General features: G+C 38.8%; 1 protein-coding gene across 2 annotated transcripts; it reads left to right on the forward strand.

Moving 5' to 3' along the window:
- Positions 1–12,655, forward strand: LOC144646407 (uncharacterized). 2 transcript variants are annotated; one of them, XM_078505987.1, is made up of 13 exons: positions 1–137; positions 4,772–4,875; positions 5,309–5,737; positions 6,242–6,622; positions 7,534–7,810; positions 8,050–8,282; positions 9,333–9,517; positions 9,821–9,907; positions 10,094–10,273; positions 10,604–10,821; positions 11,256–11,296; positions 11,527–11,623; positions 11,768–12,655. In XM_078505987.1, the coding sequence occupies exons 2-13, from the start codon at positions 4,812–4,814 to the stop codon at positions 12,045–12,047; spliced, it is 2,472 nt and encodes an 823-aa protein (XP_078362113.1). In that variant the 5' UTR covers positions 1–137; positions 4,772–4,811; the 3' UTR covers positions 12,048–12,655. The 2 variants fall into 2 exon arrangements, with proteins under 2 accessions (XP_078362113.1, XP_078362114.1); XM_078505988.1 differs by having other exon boundaries at positions 7,570–7,810.
- The last annotated feature ends 4,274 nt before the right edge of the window (positions 12,656–16,929 follow it).

Below are 16,929 nucleotides of genomic sequence, written 5' to 3' on the forward strand. Positions count from 1 at the left end.
TCTCAGTGCAATGATCTTGTAAAAACAACACAAAGAAATAAATCTGAAAGAATAAAAGAGTGAAAACGTTCGCGAGGATAAAAGTTCAGGAAAAACACATAGCAGTACCCATGGTGTAATCAGAACTTTTTTAAAAGGTATGTAAAATTTTGGAGCCCTAAAAACCAATTTTGACATGTAATTGGGCATTGCATAATTTACTGTATTTGCGTGGGGACGTTGGCGGACTAATTGAAAGACAGGATATATATATGTATTATCTAAAGCTGTTCAGGGTACGAAAAACTTGAAGGTGTATTCTTGCTTATGGATTAGGTACTGTTGCCCGGCTGTGGTTTTCTCTTTACATGATCTCGAAACCTGCTATTTTCCTGATGAAATTTGATTGACCGGAAAATATCGGGCAGCCATATTTTAGCTCGACCAATCACAAAAAAGTAAAACCTATTGTCAAATCTGTAAAGTCACCCTCGTACAGAAAAAAAAAAGATTTGACAAAAAGAAACAACAGCGTGTTAGAGCGCAGTAACAATGGACATTTCGAATGAAACTGTACGCCAGTTTTCAGTTTATCTTGAATATGGTCACCGTTAACGTTCTGACTTCTTCGACACTTGTACGCACTTCTTAGTTCCACGACCTTAAATAACCCTGAAGGAATAACATCAGTTTATGTCAATGAATATTTTTAAAAGCCCCTTTGGACACATGTTTTTTTGGAAATCAACAATGCCAAACAAATAAGATTAGTTGCCCTATTTGTTCCGAAACTGAAACTTTTCAAAACGCTAAAAACAGACGTAGATCTAAACACTTTTGAAAATGTTAAGCAAAAGAGATAAACAGCTTTCCAGAATCTACCTACTCAATCTTTTTATTCATGTCCCATCGATGAACATAATTAAAACAGAATGTTATTCTGTTTCTCTTCAGATATAACTCATCCGAAATTGACCATGTCCTAAACGAGCAGGGGACTGGATACGTACATATTTTTTCTTGGTACGAATATTCAGTATCGATTGAATTGAAAATTGGGCACGTCATCTGAAAGAGCATCCAAAAATTAGTAAATTTACTGAATTTGATGGTTATTGGTTTTAACGCAAAGGCATGGTACACTTTTAAAATAAGAGTGCTTAGTATGGATTGGAGGACGCCTGTCCCTCCAATCCAAACTAAGTATACCATGCCTTTGGGTTTGAACCAATAACCGTCAAATTTGGTAAATTTACTATTTTGTAGATGCACCTTCAGATGACGTGCCCCATTTTTCAATTCAATCGATATTGAATGTTTGTAACGAAGAGAAAATATGTTCGTGCCCAGTTCCCCGCTCGTTTTGAACATGGCTAATTGGTTTGCTAGTTTTCCACAACTTATTCATAACAACCACTTATAAATTCCTTGTTCCAGTGTTGAATAGAATATAAATTATAAGTACCGCAAAGTTAACCAATCCGTCCGTTTTTAATTATAACCGTTTTTCTCAGTGCATTTGCTGTACCATGCTGAACCATGCATAAAGTATTTTAAATAATCTTCTCTTACATTACTGAAATGACTGTGTAAATTATTCATCTTAAGTTTACAAAATGTTCTTATTATATTCACTGCTTTTCATCAAAATATAAAGTGTCCCCAGGCTAGGGGGAAATGTACCTTGTTAGAGCAGATGATAATGATACAAACTAATATTATGAAAAAGTGAAAAATAAAATATTCGATAACCTTGGCACTACCCACCTACTGCTTTTAAAACCGGAATACCGTAAATTGCTGACGCAATCCCATGAAACATTACTAGAACTGACGTAGGTAAGGGAAGGGCTATTTCAAAAATAGCCCTCCAGACCAACGCAGACTTAAAGCATACTAGTCAGCCTCCGCCATTTTCTCTGCCATCTAAATTCGGACATTTCGCATGTTGAAAAGAAACCCCCGTCCATCCTTGTGCGTTTGCTTTACTGAGGTCTTAAACTGACACAAGTTCTTTTTAAAATTATCGGTGCTTATTTTTGACTAGTTATTCTATCATTCTTTTTGTTTGTTTAGAGTGAAATTTATCAGTTAACCTTAAATGATCCTATTCAGCCCCGCCATTTTCGATGTCAACGAAATTATGAAAACTGTATGGTGAAGCGAAATCTTATTGCACCAGAAGTCTGTTTAATTACTTTCAGCAGTTTCACGGTGATTTCTTTCCTTTAGACACGCTCCGCGAAAAAATATTATACCGAAATTCTCGCATGTAAACAAAAACAAAGGCGTGGCTGACTAGGGTCCTTTAATTTGCTTTCATGATGATATTTTCAGAACTCTCCTACCAAACAATGATCAAGATATGTGGCATGATAAAGTACTTATTTAGTAGTTCGGTTGGGCCGGTGCAGGGATGCTCTAAGGCATGTTTCCCCTGCGGTTGTAAAGAAATGACAATATTTACGCTTTTGTTGAGCTGTAATTAACCAATAAAGTAAGGGAAAATTTAGATTACGTGGCACGAACAGCGTCGCCATTAGTAACAGTAATTACAACATTGAGTGAATATGACCCTGCTGACTCTATTCGACAGAAAACAATAGAGCTGTACTGAGGGAGAGCGCAGCAAGGTTCGTACAGGAATACACTCTTCAAGGAGGGGGACTTTGGGGTTTTCGGTTTCTCGGTTTTGGCCATTTTTTAGATCGGTTTTTCGGTTTTTGCAACAAAAAAACCGCGGTTTTTCGGTTTTGGTGTCTGTTCCGGTTTTCGGGTTTTCCTTCTATTAGCATTTGGTTTTCGGTTTCCGGCAAAAATACTAGCGGTTTTTCGGATTTGGTATTTGCTGTGGTTTACGGTTTTTCCAATTTGGTTTACATTTTCTCTGAGATCAAACTGGTAGAAAGAAAACCTGCTTTTATGTTTACAATGAAAGTTAGAGCAGTGTAATTTAAGCATGTTAATGAACAAAAATGTCAAGACTTTAAAAAATTATTTTCTTCCTTCTTTCAAAATCTTGAGGTACCAATAAAGGTTACAGCTTCGGAATTTGGAATGTTATGTTCGGTTTTCGGTTTTGATCGAAATTCACGGTTTTTCGATTTTGCATGATTTTTTTGTGCGGTTTTTCGGTTTCTTACAGGCCCCAATGCCCCCCCCCCCCCCCCCCCTTTTCAAGTACGTATACGGTCTCTGGCAACTTTACCCATCTCAAAATAGGTACAGCCACAGCGATCAGATCACTGTTTTCTTGGGATCTTTGCTTTTGAGCCTTACGTAAGGTATGGTGAAACTCAAGTTAACATTATTTCGCCTTCTTATCATGGAATATTAAAGATGATTTCCAGTCCCTACTGCGCAATCTCCGCCTGCAATGTTTGTGAGTCTCACAAACAGAAGAATGTTTACTAGCAAAAATAAAAATTCCGGGACAAAACTTACCTTTTTCTTCATTATTAACGCCAGATATCCTTGCAAAACAATAATAACGAGTAAAAAGAAGCTCGACGGTATTTCAAACGGACGTTTCAGCTCATCGTGAATTCTTGAACGAAACGATCCGTAATGGCGAACTAAAAAACTTCATGTACGCTATCACCGAAATGTAATGTTTCAACGAATTCAAAACAAAAATGAAAACAAACCCTGAGTCTGCGCAGTACGGACTGGAAATCTTCTTTAAGGCTGATTTTCAAAACATCCTTAGCTTTTTGCTTTAAGAGAACGTCAAGGAATATAGCAAATTCTAAAGAAAAATTCGGTGCGCGCAGCATGTCGAGTTCCAAGCACAAATTCCAATTAGCGCCAGCGATCACTTGGAGACAAGTTTTGTCGGAAAGGCAAAATTATCAACTTCCTTTATGGGTTCATATGTTTTGCAAGAAAGCTTTTATGCTGTTCCTATATATAAACATGTCAATAGCCTAATAAGGAACACTATTGTTTGGGCTTGAACTGATTGCTGGGAAATGTGAAAGACAACATATAGACAAGCTTTTTGTGGCTTACTACCATTTTCGAGCTACCGTGAACGGTCAACGTTTTTCCACATTTTTTCACGCGTAAAACATTTATGTTTGTCTAGACAAACCGTCACGTTTTTCACTGAACCAATTAACGTTTAGAGCGTCATGATCAACATGTCAAGTTTGACAGCTCCGATCCGCCTGTGTGTTTCTGCACATGAAACAATGGTTTTGAAAACTTTTGCGTCGCCTTTTTATATTTCTTCAATGAATGTCGACAGCAAAGGGCGGCTTTACATTTCTGGTAAATGCTGACAGCGATCTCGATGGATTATTTATATTTTGAAGGGATTTTTTTAAGGCTATGCTTTGTTTAAAGCTTTGGTTTACTTGTAAAACGCGACAGTTTGTCTAGGTTTTATACAAGAGAAAATGAAGAAACAAGGAAGCCGTTCACGGTAGCTCAAAAATGTAAGTAACTTTGGTAATGTGGCTGCATGGCCAGAAAGCTGCTTAAAAACAACTGCAATCCAATCCCAAATAAAATAGGTGAAAAAGACCCTACCTATAAAAACACATGGCTAAGATAAGGGTGGGGGTGTGGGTAGAGTGAAGAGAGCTCGCTTGACTACTTCTGCTTGTATGGTTACGATTACAATAACCACGTGACAGAGATGATTTGATCACCTCTTATAAAGTTCTTATAATGTCACAACAACAACTGTAAATCACAAGAATAAAGATACAAGAAGAAGAATGAATTACAAAAGATAAGTTACAAGCATGAAGATACAAATAATTAAACGACTTAATTTTTTTTCTAGTTCCAGTCACTGAAAACGGCGTCGGAGCACTGAAAACAGAATGTTCCTTGGTATCTTATGGCTGTGTACACGGATCACTTTGTCAAACCAATCGAATCCAACAGGTAAAAAAAACTCGATTTCTCCTCGATATATGGTCATTCTTGTACTGCGTAGATGACATAACTTCTCTGTCAGCGATTTAATCTTGAGCTGTGAATGAGTTCAATCATGTTTAAACAAATGTGTATCACGCATTTGACATGTTTGACCATCCATACCACGGTGCATGCGCAGTTTTAGATGCGTTCAGGCAGCTGATACAGTTTAGGAAAGGTAATAGACAAGATATAATCAAGTTTTTTTGTGTGGGAAAACTCTGTTTGACAAATGCATATGCGTGAATTGATGAAATTGTTCTGCAAATTCTAAATACTGATGCCTTTGGGTTCCCAGGTTTCTTAACTCTAGAACTGCCGTAAACATGAGTTCGAACTTGCGCACTAGACCGTCTATGCAACCTTGCAAGCTTGCCTTACTCTTTTTATTTATTTGCAGATTTTGTTGGCGTTTTAACTGGTGACGATAACCTCACTGTTTTCGCAGACGGCCGTCTTGTCGGCTACAACAGCGGCTCCTGGAGAGCCGCAAGGTGGTTTTCCTTTTCCGGCACAACAAAAACCATTACCGTGTCAGTTCACAACAATCACCAGGGCTACGGTGGATTCCTTGGCATATTTAGTAACGGTGTGGTCACGGATAGCAGCTGGAAATGCAAAGAGACCAATACCACAGAAAATGGATGGCAGGACACAAATTTCACCGACGATGCATGGCCATATGCGTACGTTAGATACAATAACACTGGTTCGTATGGAGTGATGGGGATTCCTCCATATATTAGATGGATTAGTTCAGCAAATCATAAGGCAAGCAGATTTATCTGCAGACGGCGCTTTAGTACGGAGGAGACAGCTAGTAACAGAAGTAAGTGCCGCTGAAACACTATCATGTTCACTTTCTCGACGCCGGCCACTTCGGCTTTCAGTTTGTTAACGGGTTCTTCCTCAAAGTCTGATCTTATCATAATTTTATCTGCATTTTCTCACTCTTAAGCCATTCTTAAGTTCGATTTCTGTGCCTTCATTCTATGTTTTTCATTTGGGATGTCTCTCTAGCAACCATGCCACACTGAGGAAGTCAGTAAAAAAAGGAGCCTATTTTTTTGTTTGTTTATGATTTGTAGATAGTCATATTTTTTTCCGGACAGAAAATTCGAGCTACTCTAGCCGCTTCACTCACCTACCAAAATTAACAAATTTTGAAAGGCGAAAAAGTGTAAAAAGCACCTCAAAAAATCCGTTCCATTGTTGCCATAACCTTGTTACAACTTTGTTGAAGTTATTTCGTTCAATTTCAACTCCTTTGACTGTTAACGCAGTCTTCGACGCGGGACTAATGACAGGGTATTGTAAACAATTCCTTTTATAGCTTTAATATCTATCCTCGGAGATACGGCAACCCACATCATCAGGCTTTATCTTGATGGAGTCTTCATAGCAGAAGCAGTCGACATCTTGACGATTTTGAGCGACCAACACGAACTTCAAGCGGTACAAGTGGAAGACAGTTCTGTTATCGATGTTTTCTTTTTGGCCTCGTCCAGCAATGGCGGCAGGACCAACAAATGGTGGAGATGTACAAACGTTTACCACGAGGGCTGGTTTCTTCCCAGCTATGACGACTCCTCTTGGCCAAGAGTCTTCATTCTTAACAATAATACAAAGTTTTCTTATATAGCACAAGATGCCATGTGCATAGGACATACAACCGAAAGTAACAAAATCTACTGCCGGAGAAACATCACTAAAGGTAAGAAACATTTCTTATTCGCCGTCAAAATAGACAACTTATGTCGAAGGAAACAGCATAAAAGATGAGTGGTCTAGCCAACGTGAAGTAACAGCAAAAAAGGAATGTATGTTACATATCCTTCCGAAGCATCGGTTCAACGCAAACTCTGACCCAAAATGAAATGCGATACTGTCCGATCCAAAGACAATAATACGGTAAAAATTGGGTAACCAAAGGTCCACTTGGTCAAGATCAGTTTCTCTTTTGAATGAGTTTGAATGAAATCATAATCGGGAACGGCTTAAATAATAGGGACCTAAGTCGGAGTTCGACTACGACTTTCAAACCTAGTGCTTATGCTTTTGATTATCACATTTCACACGAATCTCATACCGATAGTCTCCTTACCAACTGGCCAGCAACAGGGCGGATAGACTTGCCCCAAGTCGCTCGTTTTATCTTTGCATCTATAGTTACTTAAATAAAATCGCTTTGAAATTAAGCGAGAAAGACCATTTGAGTGAAATCACCTTTGTTATCGCGCGGGATTTATTTCTGTGAACGCGCGCGCGACACTTGCTGAGGAATGGCTCGGAACGAGCGTCGCTCGTTCCGCAACGCTCCGCCATTTTGTTTCTCATGCCCACGCGCGCCCTCCGTTTCCGTATCCAGCGGTTTCCTGCTTACGAGCGACTTGGAGCAAGTCTACAGGGCGGAGTGAGGGCTTTGGGAACGTAACTGGATGGACATTCTAAATTCGTACTCGTACTCTGATCTGAAGGTCGCTTATGATTTTTCAGCAAACAACAGGTGGGCCATACAACTGAAAGAAGAATTGTAAAAGTATTCTCAACGTTAGTAGATAATTTAAACTGATGTTAAGTGTTTGTAAGGGTATGAAAACCTTTCTCCTTTTTTTTCTGACTTAGATTCTGTCATCCATATTCCCAACCATACACCAACAGCAGGCCTTCAAACAGCAGCCAGCATGCACACAACAGTACCAACTGCTTCTATAGTTACCACATCACCGCAAAATGTTACCAGTCCGTCAAGAGCACCCGGTATAAATAGTCCTAGCAGCACCGATGCGAGCAGGTTATCTACGTTAGTGATCGTGGTGATAGCTGTCAGTGGTGGTGTGACGGCTTGGGTCATTGGACTCGCTGTTCCTTGTTGCATTTGGAGGAAAAGGAGGAATAAAAGGTTTACGCAATTTGTTTTGAATATTTGTATACTTACCTTCACTTATTTCTAAATAAGCTGCAGCAGGCTTGAATCATTTCTTGTTTATAGGTTTAAATAAACACCATCTTCTCATGTGGAAATTACAACGCTATAGGTTTCTGTTCTTAACCATTACATCACTCTGTGCCACTCGGGAATTTTTTTTGGTTTCAGCCACTAAAACCCAAGGGTTAATTCAATGAATTTTTATGTTGCAGGGAAAATAACGGCAAAGGAGAGATAGAATTGAAAAATCCGACGAATGATAAGTGGGAAATTAAGAGTGATGACGTCATTATATGTGAAGAGCTCGGTCATGGTGCCTTTGGTAAAGTGTGCAAAGGAATTATGAAAACCCCTTCGTGTATGACACATGGTTCGTCTGTTCATAAAACATCAAAGAAGATAGCAAAATCAACAACTATAACTGTAGCGGTGAAGATGCTACAAGGTATGTTACCAAGGACTGTGTGGCAGGGAAAAAAAATTATGATAAATTTGCATGGAATATTTGGAATATTTTTTTCATACCTACAGGGGCCGCAAACTATGTGTTATTTTTTTTTGAAGTGACAATCTTGTTTCAAAACAATAAATAATATAAACACAGCTGCAAAGCCAAACTAGTGGACATGGGCGTTTCAAACTTAAGCTAAATTAAAACACAAACCTTGTTTAAGGGATAGCGTTACGAGAAGTCCTCTACGTTTCTGTGTGAATGATGCTAGAATTAATAGGGAGCACTCACTGATCAACAAAGTAACCTTTGAACAACAAAAAAAGGCAATAAATTCATTTTTAAAGATGTGACTAAACCGTGATCAAAGATTTTTTAAGAATTTTTTTTTCCAAGTAAACTGTCAATCTTGAAAACATCGGCCCGCCCTTCTCAAGTTTTAGGCAACTTCCTTAATACCAGCCCGTAACTACACTTCTGGGCCGGGTTGTTCGAAAGGCGATTAACGCTAACCCAGGATTAAAAGACGATCGAGGTTTTAATTTCTCTTGTTAAGAAGGGTTTTCCATAGCTAATGTTTTGTGAAGTTTGAGATTGGTCCACGTCAAAACTGGGGGAGAGATAATATAAACAGAAATCCTCAAAGAAATGTTAAAAAATTGAAACCAAATTTCACGCTAATCCTGGATTAGCTTAATCGTGCATTAAACAACCGGGCCCAGTTTAACAATTTTCACGACTTGTACAGTACATGTTAGCAAGGCCAGGCCACTATTAGTTGTTTTCCAATTAATACCAACACCTCAATTGGATTTTCAAGTAGCACTAAATGTTAGTGACACTGCTACTTTGAAGCAAAGTTACTTTACCCTAAGTTTATGGAGTAGCGTTCCATGCCTTAAGATCTTCACGAAATAAGTTCTCAGTTAAGATAACCTCTAACTGCGCCCCACAAGTACTTTGCCCGCAGCTTATGAGTATACATTACCCATTTCATGTCCGGATGCTATTTCATTGCAAGCTTTTCATGCTTAAACTTCACAGAGAATGCCACTCCTGATCAGAAGAACGATTTCTTAGATGAGATTAATCTGATGAAAGCGGTTGGTTCACACAAGAACATCGTGAGTTTGATTGGCTGTTGCATCAAGTCCTCGCCAAATTTTCTCATTGTGGAGTTTGCGTCGAAAGGAGATTTGCTTTCTTATTTGAGGGAGCGGAGAAAAAAGGTAAAAGTTGTAGCATACAATAAATCCAGTTAACAAGAGCCTCACATTTCTGACTAGTCATTCCATGTTATTTTAAAGTAAGTTGTTAAACAGAAAGATAAGTGTTTTTTTCTATATTTTCACTGTCCCAAGGTCATTGAATTGAGTAAAACTAAGGAAATGTGGCGTGTTACCACCTTTTCCCCTTTTCTCGCTGGGCGTGTATATTGCCCCATCCTCAGCAATCTGAGGTCCTGGAACAAGATACATAAAAACGGTTTACAAATGTCAATTAATATATGATCTGCGGTCCCTGATTTCCAGATGAAAGACACCAATATGACATACGTGCAGGTACGAGAGAGCCCGCTTAGCACACCAAGATCACTGCATCAGGAAAGTGCCGGCATTGTAAGTTATGTTTCACTTGGTATTACACCTAATACACCAAATAAACTTTAGCAATGCAATGATGGCAGCCAGGCTTTTTTTACTGAAGTAATGTAATAAAGGCATAACATCACAAAGTAGACCTAAGTACTTTTTAGTTGTATATCACGGCTACCAATTAACTTCTTCTTACCGTACTCACTGCAGAATTATGAGTTTGGCATTAATGACCTTGGTGAAGTCAACGTCGCTTTCTCGAAGGCAGACAGCAGCACTGACTTAAGGATTAACAGCGCTCAGTCCTTGTGTGACGAAGAACAAGGTGGAGACGATTCATTAACCCCGCAGGACATGATGTCCTTTTCCTGGCAAATTTCACAGGGAATGGTTAGTGAAACATTTTTGTTCTTTAATTTTTTTTATGATAAATCGAACGAAGTAAATACCCTATGATAGCATTTTCTAAAACCCCAAAATATCTTTTGAGTCTTGGAAGATTTGAATGTTTGCCCTAGGTATCCGGTATATTTTCCTTTGGAGACTCGAATGTACGGAAATTTCCATGCCGTTTGCACGTCGTTTCAATTGACAATGTAATTGATAAGCGCGTTGGTTGATCTTGGTTAGTTGATTTTATCCAAAGAACCCGAAGCCGTTTCCCTTTAGATGTCTTTTGATTGCAACTATCCGCACAGACTAACGATATTTTTGTCTTAGCAATACTTATCAGGAAAGGGTATTGTTCATCGGGACCTCGCTGCTCGCAATGTCTTAGTCTGCGAAAAGAAGCTTGTCAAAGTCGCTGATTTTGGTTTGGCGCGAAGTACGCTGGGAGAGAATGTGTATCACATGACAGGTCAACACATAAAACTTCCTGTAAAGTGGATGTCGCCTGAAGCCATAAATGACGGTCTTTTCAATACAAAAAGTGACGTGTAAGTATAACTTGCATTTAATGTCTCTACTTTGACGACACTTTTGCCAGGCTTCGCTAGAAGAGTTTCGGGTCGTCCAAACTATGTTGTACCCAGTTTTCAAGTCAATAGTCTTTTTTGAAGTGTCATTATAACGAGAAAAACAGGTATATCGGCAAATTCGATATTATCTTTCTACACTGCATTGGCGGCTAATGTAGCTGAGAGAGAAAATTATGGTCTGCGCGCATCATAATGACACTTCTGCTTAAATGTGATCCTGATGGTCACGAAAAAACCAAAACCAATCGTCGCTTGACGGCCATGTTTACATCACTTGGTAAAAAGGAAAATATATCAAACTGAGATTTTTAATGAGAAGTCAGTACGTTACGTTCTAAGGAATTGTATATACTTTTTCCATTGTAAAGGCTTTTATTTTGTGTGTACAATAGGTGGTCATATGGCGTTCTGCTTTGGGAAATTGCGACACTTGGTAAGTTTTTTAATTTACTCGTAACATATGGCTCAAGGCTATATCATTTTATTGGAAGGAGTTTGTAACGAAATAGCATCGAGATTTAACCAAACCAAAGCCTAACTTAAGTCGTTTTAGAGTGCATTTTGGCCTGTCCCTTTTCTCTGTTTGTATGGAGGAGGCTGTTCCACTGAGGTTAAAAGCTACATAAAAAAGGTGATATAAAATTGAAAGAATTTCTTTATTAGGAGGTAACCCTTACCCTGGCATCAAAAACAGAGAACTTATGAGATTGCTAAGAAGAGGATATAGAATGGAAAAACCAGATGTCTGCTCAGAGGAGTTGTAAGTAACTTTTCTTTTGTTATCCTAGGGGGAAGGACGCGATTTTTCAGTTACATAATTTTTTCGTGAAAGGTGCCGGGTCGATATTTGTATGAGCTCTTGGTTTCTAAGGTGCTAATATGTCTCATTTCTCCTTCAACGCAGCTATCAATTAATGACGCGGTGCTGGGCAGACGATCCTGATGCGCGGCCAACATTCACCGAGCTGTGTCAAGATCTAGAGGACTGGATGCAAAGGGACTCACCTTATTTGGACATAAACCAGGTGGATGAAGATCAGCCCTACTATGATGCAACTGCAGTATCAGCGTCCAGCGGATCGTCCTGCGAGGAACATGCTTCAGAGAGTCACGACTTAAACAACTCCGCAGACAATTTGGCCTGTGACGACAACCTAATTAAAAACGAATTTACAAGCTTTTAGACTAACTTTGTAAAATAGACGTTAATAGAACTACAGGCAAAACGAAGTTTTTAGAAACATGTTCTGTGTGAGGCGCCGCAGTCTAGTAGTAGGAGTAGTAAGTGAGCTGGATTCCCGATGGAGAGGTGATTCCTGGTCAAGCTAGTTTATTTCCAAAGTGCCTCTCTTTGCGTAGACGAATAAATGGTTACCAGCATAAAAATGCAGGGGGAAGAAGTAACCCTGCGAAGTTCTAGCATCGCATCCAGGCGGAGAAAAAAATGCTATTAAACGCTTCACGCTAAGGAATCAGTAAGAAGGGCCGGCTGGGTGGGACCGTGGGAGACGACCTATAGAAACACGTTATAGCAAAGATACACCTAGCTTCACTTTACCGACTTAGAATAGAAGAATAGTCATAGCATTACTAAACTTAAGCAGGCAATGACCGCGTTTATGACATACAACAATGGTTTTGCGCATCTGATTTAAAATCTAGTACATGCAGTTCTCAGCTATCCTTTGCAAAGCAACAATGCTAGATGACCTAAAAAAGATAACGGCAAAAGACTAGATAAGGCTACAGAAAAGCTGACACAATAATAATAAAGGCCTGTCTACATATGCGATTTTTCAGACGGTTTATTAGCCGGCGGTGATTTTATCGGGGGTGAAGGGGGGGGGGGGGGGGGGGATTGTGCAACCGTTGCTTATTGGTTAGCTAAAAGCACGTGCGATGTTAACAAAAACCACGACAACTCCATGTTTCAGTTCAGTTTGTTACTTTGTTGTAAATAAAAAACGTAACGCAGAATAGTCATAAAGGCAACTAAAATAGCTGAAGCGTAAAACAACGTCGACAGAAAACAATTTGGATTGAGCCATAGATTTCTACAAGGAAATAGACAGACTTTCCCAAATACTGACAAGTCCCTCTCCTTTCCCCGTTTTCCAGAACATATATGCAGTTTAACAATCCATGCATCTGTTCAGTTGTAGATCACAGATGTCGTCAAAATGAGGTAACTTAGAACAAAAAAGTGGCCCACGAGCCTAGTAAGTCTAGTAGCTTAACGCAAAATTTGGGCCGGATCGTGACACACTGGACAAAAGTGCCAAACTTTGTATACAGTTTCCTTGGGATATAAGTATTTAATCTAGGATGGGTGCTCAAGAAAAAAACTTTCCGTTATCGTATAAAATGGAAAATACTTTTCATCATTTCCCTGCTGTGCTTGGTAACCAGGCTTTTTCTTAAACTTGTATTTGCGACAGTTTTGAAGGGTAAAATAACTCCAAATAAATGCAAGGATTTTGTGCACATGAAGCTTAGGACTAGTTAATCAATTCCTGATAGGTTCCCATCATATTAAGCCCAAATATTAATACTCTTTATAAATTCTGACGCTGACTTATTTGAGCGTAAACAACGCTCATAATGTGCTCAAGACGTTTCGACCGAGAATCTTCGGTCTTCTTCGGTTGTTATCATGGCATAAAACGGCTTTTTAACGGTTTCACATTGTACGCGCGCGCGAGTGACTAATACAAATACACGCGAACGCTGCGCGAGACTATGAACATTATGTAAGTGACTTATATACATCAGGGATGTCTATGTGTTCATTTCCCGCATTCTGGTCCCTCTTCGAATGCCACGCTTCTAGGAAAAGCCTCTTGTGGTAATCGCCTGACTTGTCCACCACCGCTGCATGATTGAAATCCATATCATGGCCAAACGTGTTCGCGTGTTGCGCGATCTTAGAGTTTTTGTCGCAAACACGGACTGCTCTTTGATGTTCTTTAATTCGAGTAGCTAACGTTCTGTCCGTTTGTCCATAATAGGTAAAATTGCAGTCAAAGCAGTTAACTCTGTAAACTACACATCTAGACTGGAATGCTGTGAGTTTGTCCTTCGGTCTGGGGAAGCGTGTGCGTAACGTGTTAAGTGGTTTAAAGCCAACTTTGACTCCGTTGTTGCGTAGAACTTTTGAGATTCTTTCAGTTACGCCTTTCACGTAGGGTAGAACAACAAACGATTTTGCGGCATCATTTGGAGTGTCGCTGCTGTCTGAGACACGACGCGCGCGCGTACAATGTGAAACCGTTAAAAAGCCGTTTTATGCCATGATAACAACCGAAGAAGACCGAAGATTCTCGGTCGAAACGTCTTGAGCACATTATGAGCGTTGTTTACGCTCAAATAAGTCAGCGTCAGAATTTATAAAGAGTATTAATGTCAACTCCTGACTGTAATTTTGGTATTTTTCGTTTAAGCCCAAATATTACTGTGATAACTAGATCATAACCCAATTAAGCTACAATGGGATTGTAAAATTTCAAAAATTTTAAAAAAGAACAATTAGTTATAAAGGGTTTACGTAGTTTCAGAAGATTTGAAGTGTCCATTCCCCCTCGGTCATCCATATGCTTCAAGATGTTACAAAATTGACATGCCAAACACGACTCCTATTGGTCACGAGAAAAAGCAACGAAGAAAAAAAATGAACAAGGCACCTTTTTTGCGTACTTAGCGTGTTGTGCTATTTCGCACGCAGCTTTTGTTTTTTAGCTTTGTATGTTTCTTTGTTCTGCTGCGCACGCTTTATTGTGTTAGCGTGTCCTGTGAAACAAAAAAAATCAGTAATGAGGCAAGTTTCTGAACACGCTTAAATCGTGCAAAAATCGAGATATTTTGTTTTAAAGTGGAAGCGTGTTGTGAGCATGCTTTCACCTTTGTCCCTGTTTTCCCGTGGAGGGTCACATGTATAGCAAATTCATTGTTAGTTAGGACTCGGTTTGCAGTATTAACCATTTGTCGTATTTACTAAGTGCGGCTATGTTATGTATCATTGAAATTCAAATGTCAGCAAAAGCTTTCTGAACTGCTTGCAATCGTGAAACAGTTTCCTAGTTTCCAAATAGTAGGTTTCATTTCAAAAAATTTATTACTCGCTAAACCCGGTTTCGTTAGAAAAACAACATTGATCGCCTTCTCATTTCGTGATCTGTAATGGTGAACAATTAGCGCCATGTCATGCATGTGAGACCGTTCAGCTAAATGCTTCGTCTGTTTACGAGAAAGTATTTTCTCGAAAAGTCACGTTAGGTTGTCATTTACTGTCCTTCTCATTTACTAAGTGCTTTTAAACAGTCACGTTATTTTTCCTTGAAACTCGAATGTCAACATTAACAAAAGCTTTCCCTGAACTTAACAGTAGTATGGTAAGGACCGAATTAGCCGTTTCTTTGTGGAATTAATTAAGTAGTGACGTCATAGGGGCGTACGTGACATCATAAAAAATGGGGCGTAAGTGACGTCATCAAAAATGGGGCGTAATCTAAAACTAGAAAAATGACATCATCTCGGGGCGTAAGAGCGTTGGGGTGTAATCTAAAAATAAAAAAATCACATCATTGTGGCGTAATCTAAAAATAGAATAGTGACGTCACAATACCCCAGGGGTAAACGTTTTTATGCAACAAGAAGTTTGCATAATTACAATGCTAAAAACTTTGACCGAAACAAATACTCATGCCTGTACTGAGGAAATGATGAAAAAACCGCTACCGCCATGGAGTAGAAAGTTAAATTATGACATCATGGATCTTCACAAACGTAATTCCGTTAAACAACAATGTGCGAGTGAACTGTTGAGTCCCGTATATTTAGCCCTAATTAGTTTAAGTTGATTCGCATTTGCGTACAATATATCTATCTTGGCGTTAGTCGATTAAGGATTTCTAGTTTGGACATAAAGCAAAAACTTAGCAGAGATGATCCAAATATGCGGGGAATATGAAAATGCGACTTTGGTCTATCACAGCAAAACATTGCGCCAACCTGCATACATTAGTATATTCGAACTATTGCCCGAGTTAGAATGGAAACGAGAAATAATCGCTCCCATGACTTTTCGGTCGGCTGCTCCACAAAGCTTTAATATACCGATAATTTTGCCTTTAAAAAGACTTCTGAATGCAGATTAATATTCTTTAACCTATATCAAACTATTATTTAATTTTGCGACAATAAACAAGATGAAGGCAATACTGTCCCTATTCTATTTTAAAATTATGATCTCATCATTTTTATGACGTTTACCCCTGGGGTATTGTGACGTCACTATTCTATTTTTAGATTACGCCACAATGATGTATTTCTTTTTATTTTTAGATTACACCCCAACCCTCTTACGCCCCGAGATGATGTCATTTTTCTAGTTTTAGATTACGCCTCATTTTTGATGACGTCACTTACGCCCCATTTTTGATGACGTCACTTAATTAATTCCACAAAAAATAATTAATTCCACAAAGAAACGGCTAATTCGGTCCTTACCATACTACTCTTAACCAATTATCTTTAAATGTAACCATAAACAAACCTCCTTCGTTATCCCTACTTGGAACCCAAAAGCAAACAAAGCACTGGATCAATTACAGACCTTTTAAATTTTGTAAAATGGGAATATGTTGCTATGGGAAAAAATCAGCTTATCCGAAATTCGCCAAAATAATGCATCGACTCAAAACCAATATCGCCACCCTCCAAAAATTGTGATTTGCAATCGTGAAACAGTTTCCTAGTTTCAAAATAGTAGGTTTCATTTCAAATAATTTATTACTCGCTAAACCCGGTTTCGTTAGAAAAAACAACATTGATCGCCTTCTCATTTCGTGATCTGTAATGGTGAACAATTAGCGCCATGTCATGTGAGACAATTCAGATAAACGTTTCGTCTGCTGAGGAAAACGTATTTTCCTTAAAATTCAGTTTAGTTGACATAAACTGTCCTTTTCATTTACTATGTGCTTTTAAACAGTCACTTTATGTATCCTTGAATTTAAGATGTCAACAAAAGCCTTCTGAACTTAACTAATGATATTCGTAGGTAACAAC

The sequence above is a fragment of the Oculina patagonica genome, chromosome 3 (assembly GCF_052425735.1).
Source record: "Oculina patagonica isolate OP01 chromosome 3, crgOcupat, whole genome shotgun sequence".
NCBI lineage: Eukaryota > Metazoa > Cnidaria > Anthozoa > Scleractinia > Oculinidae > Oculina > Oculina patagonica.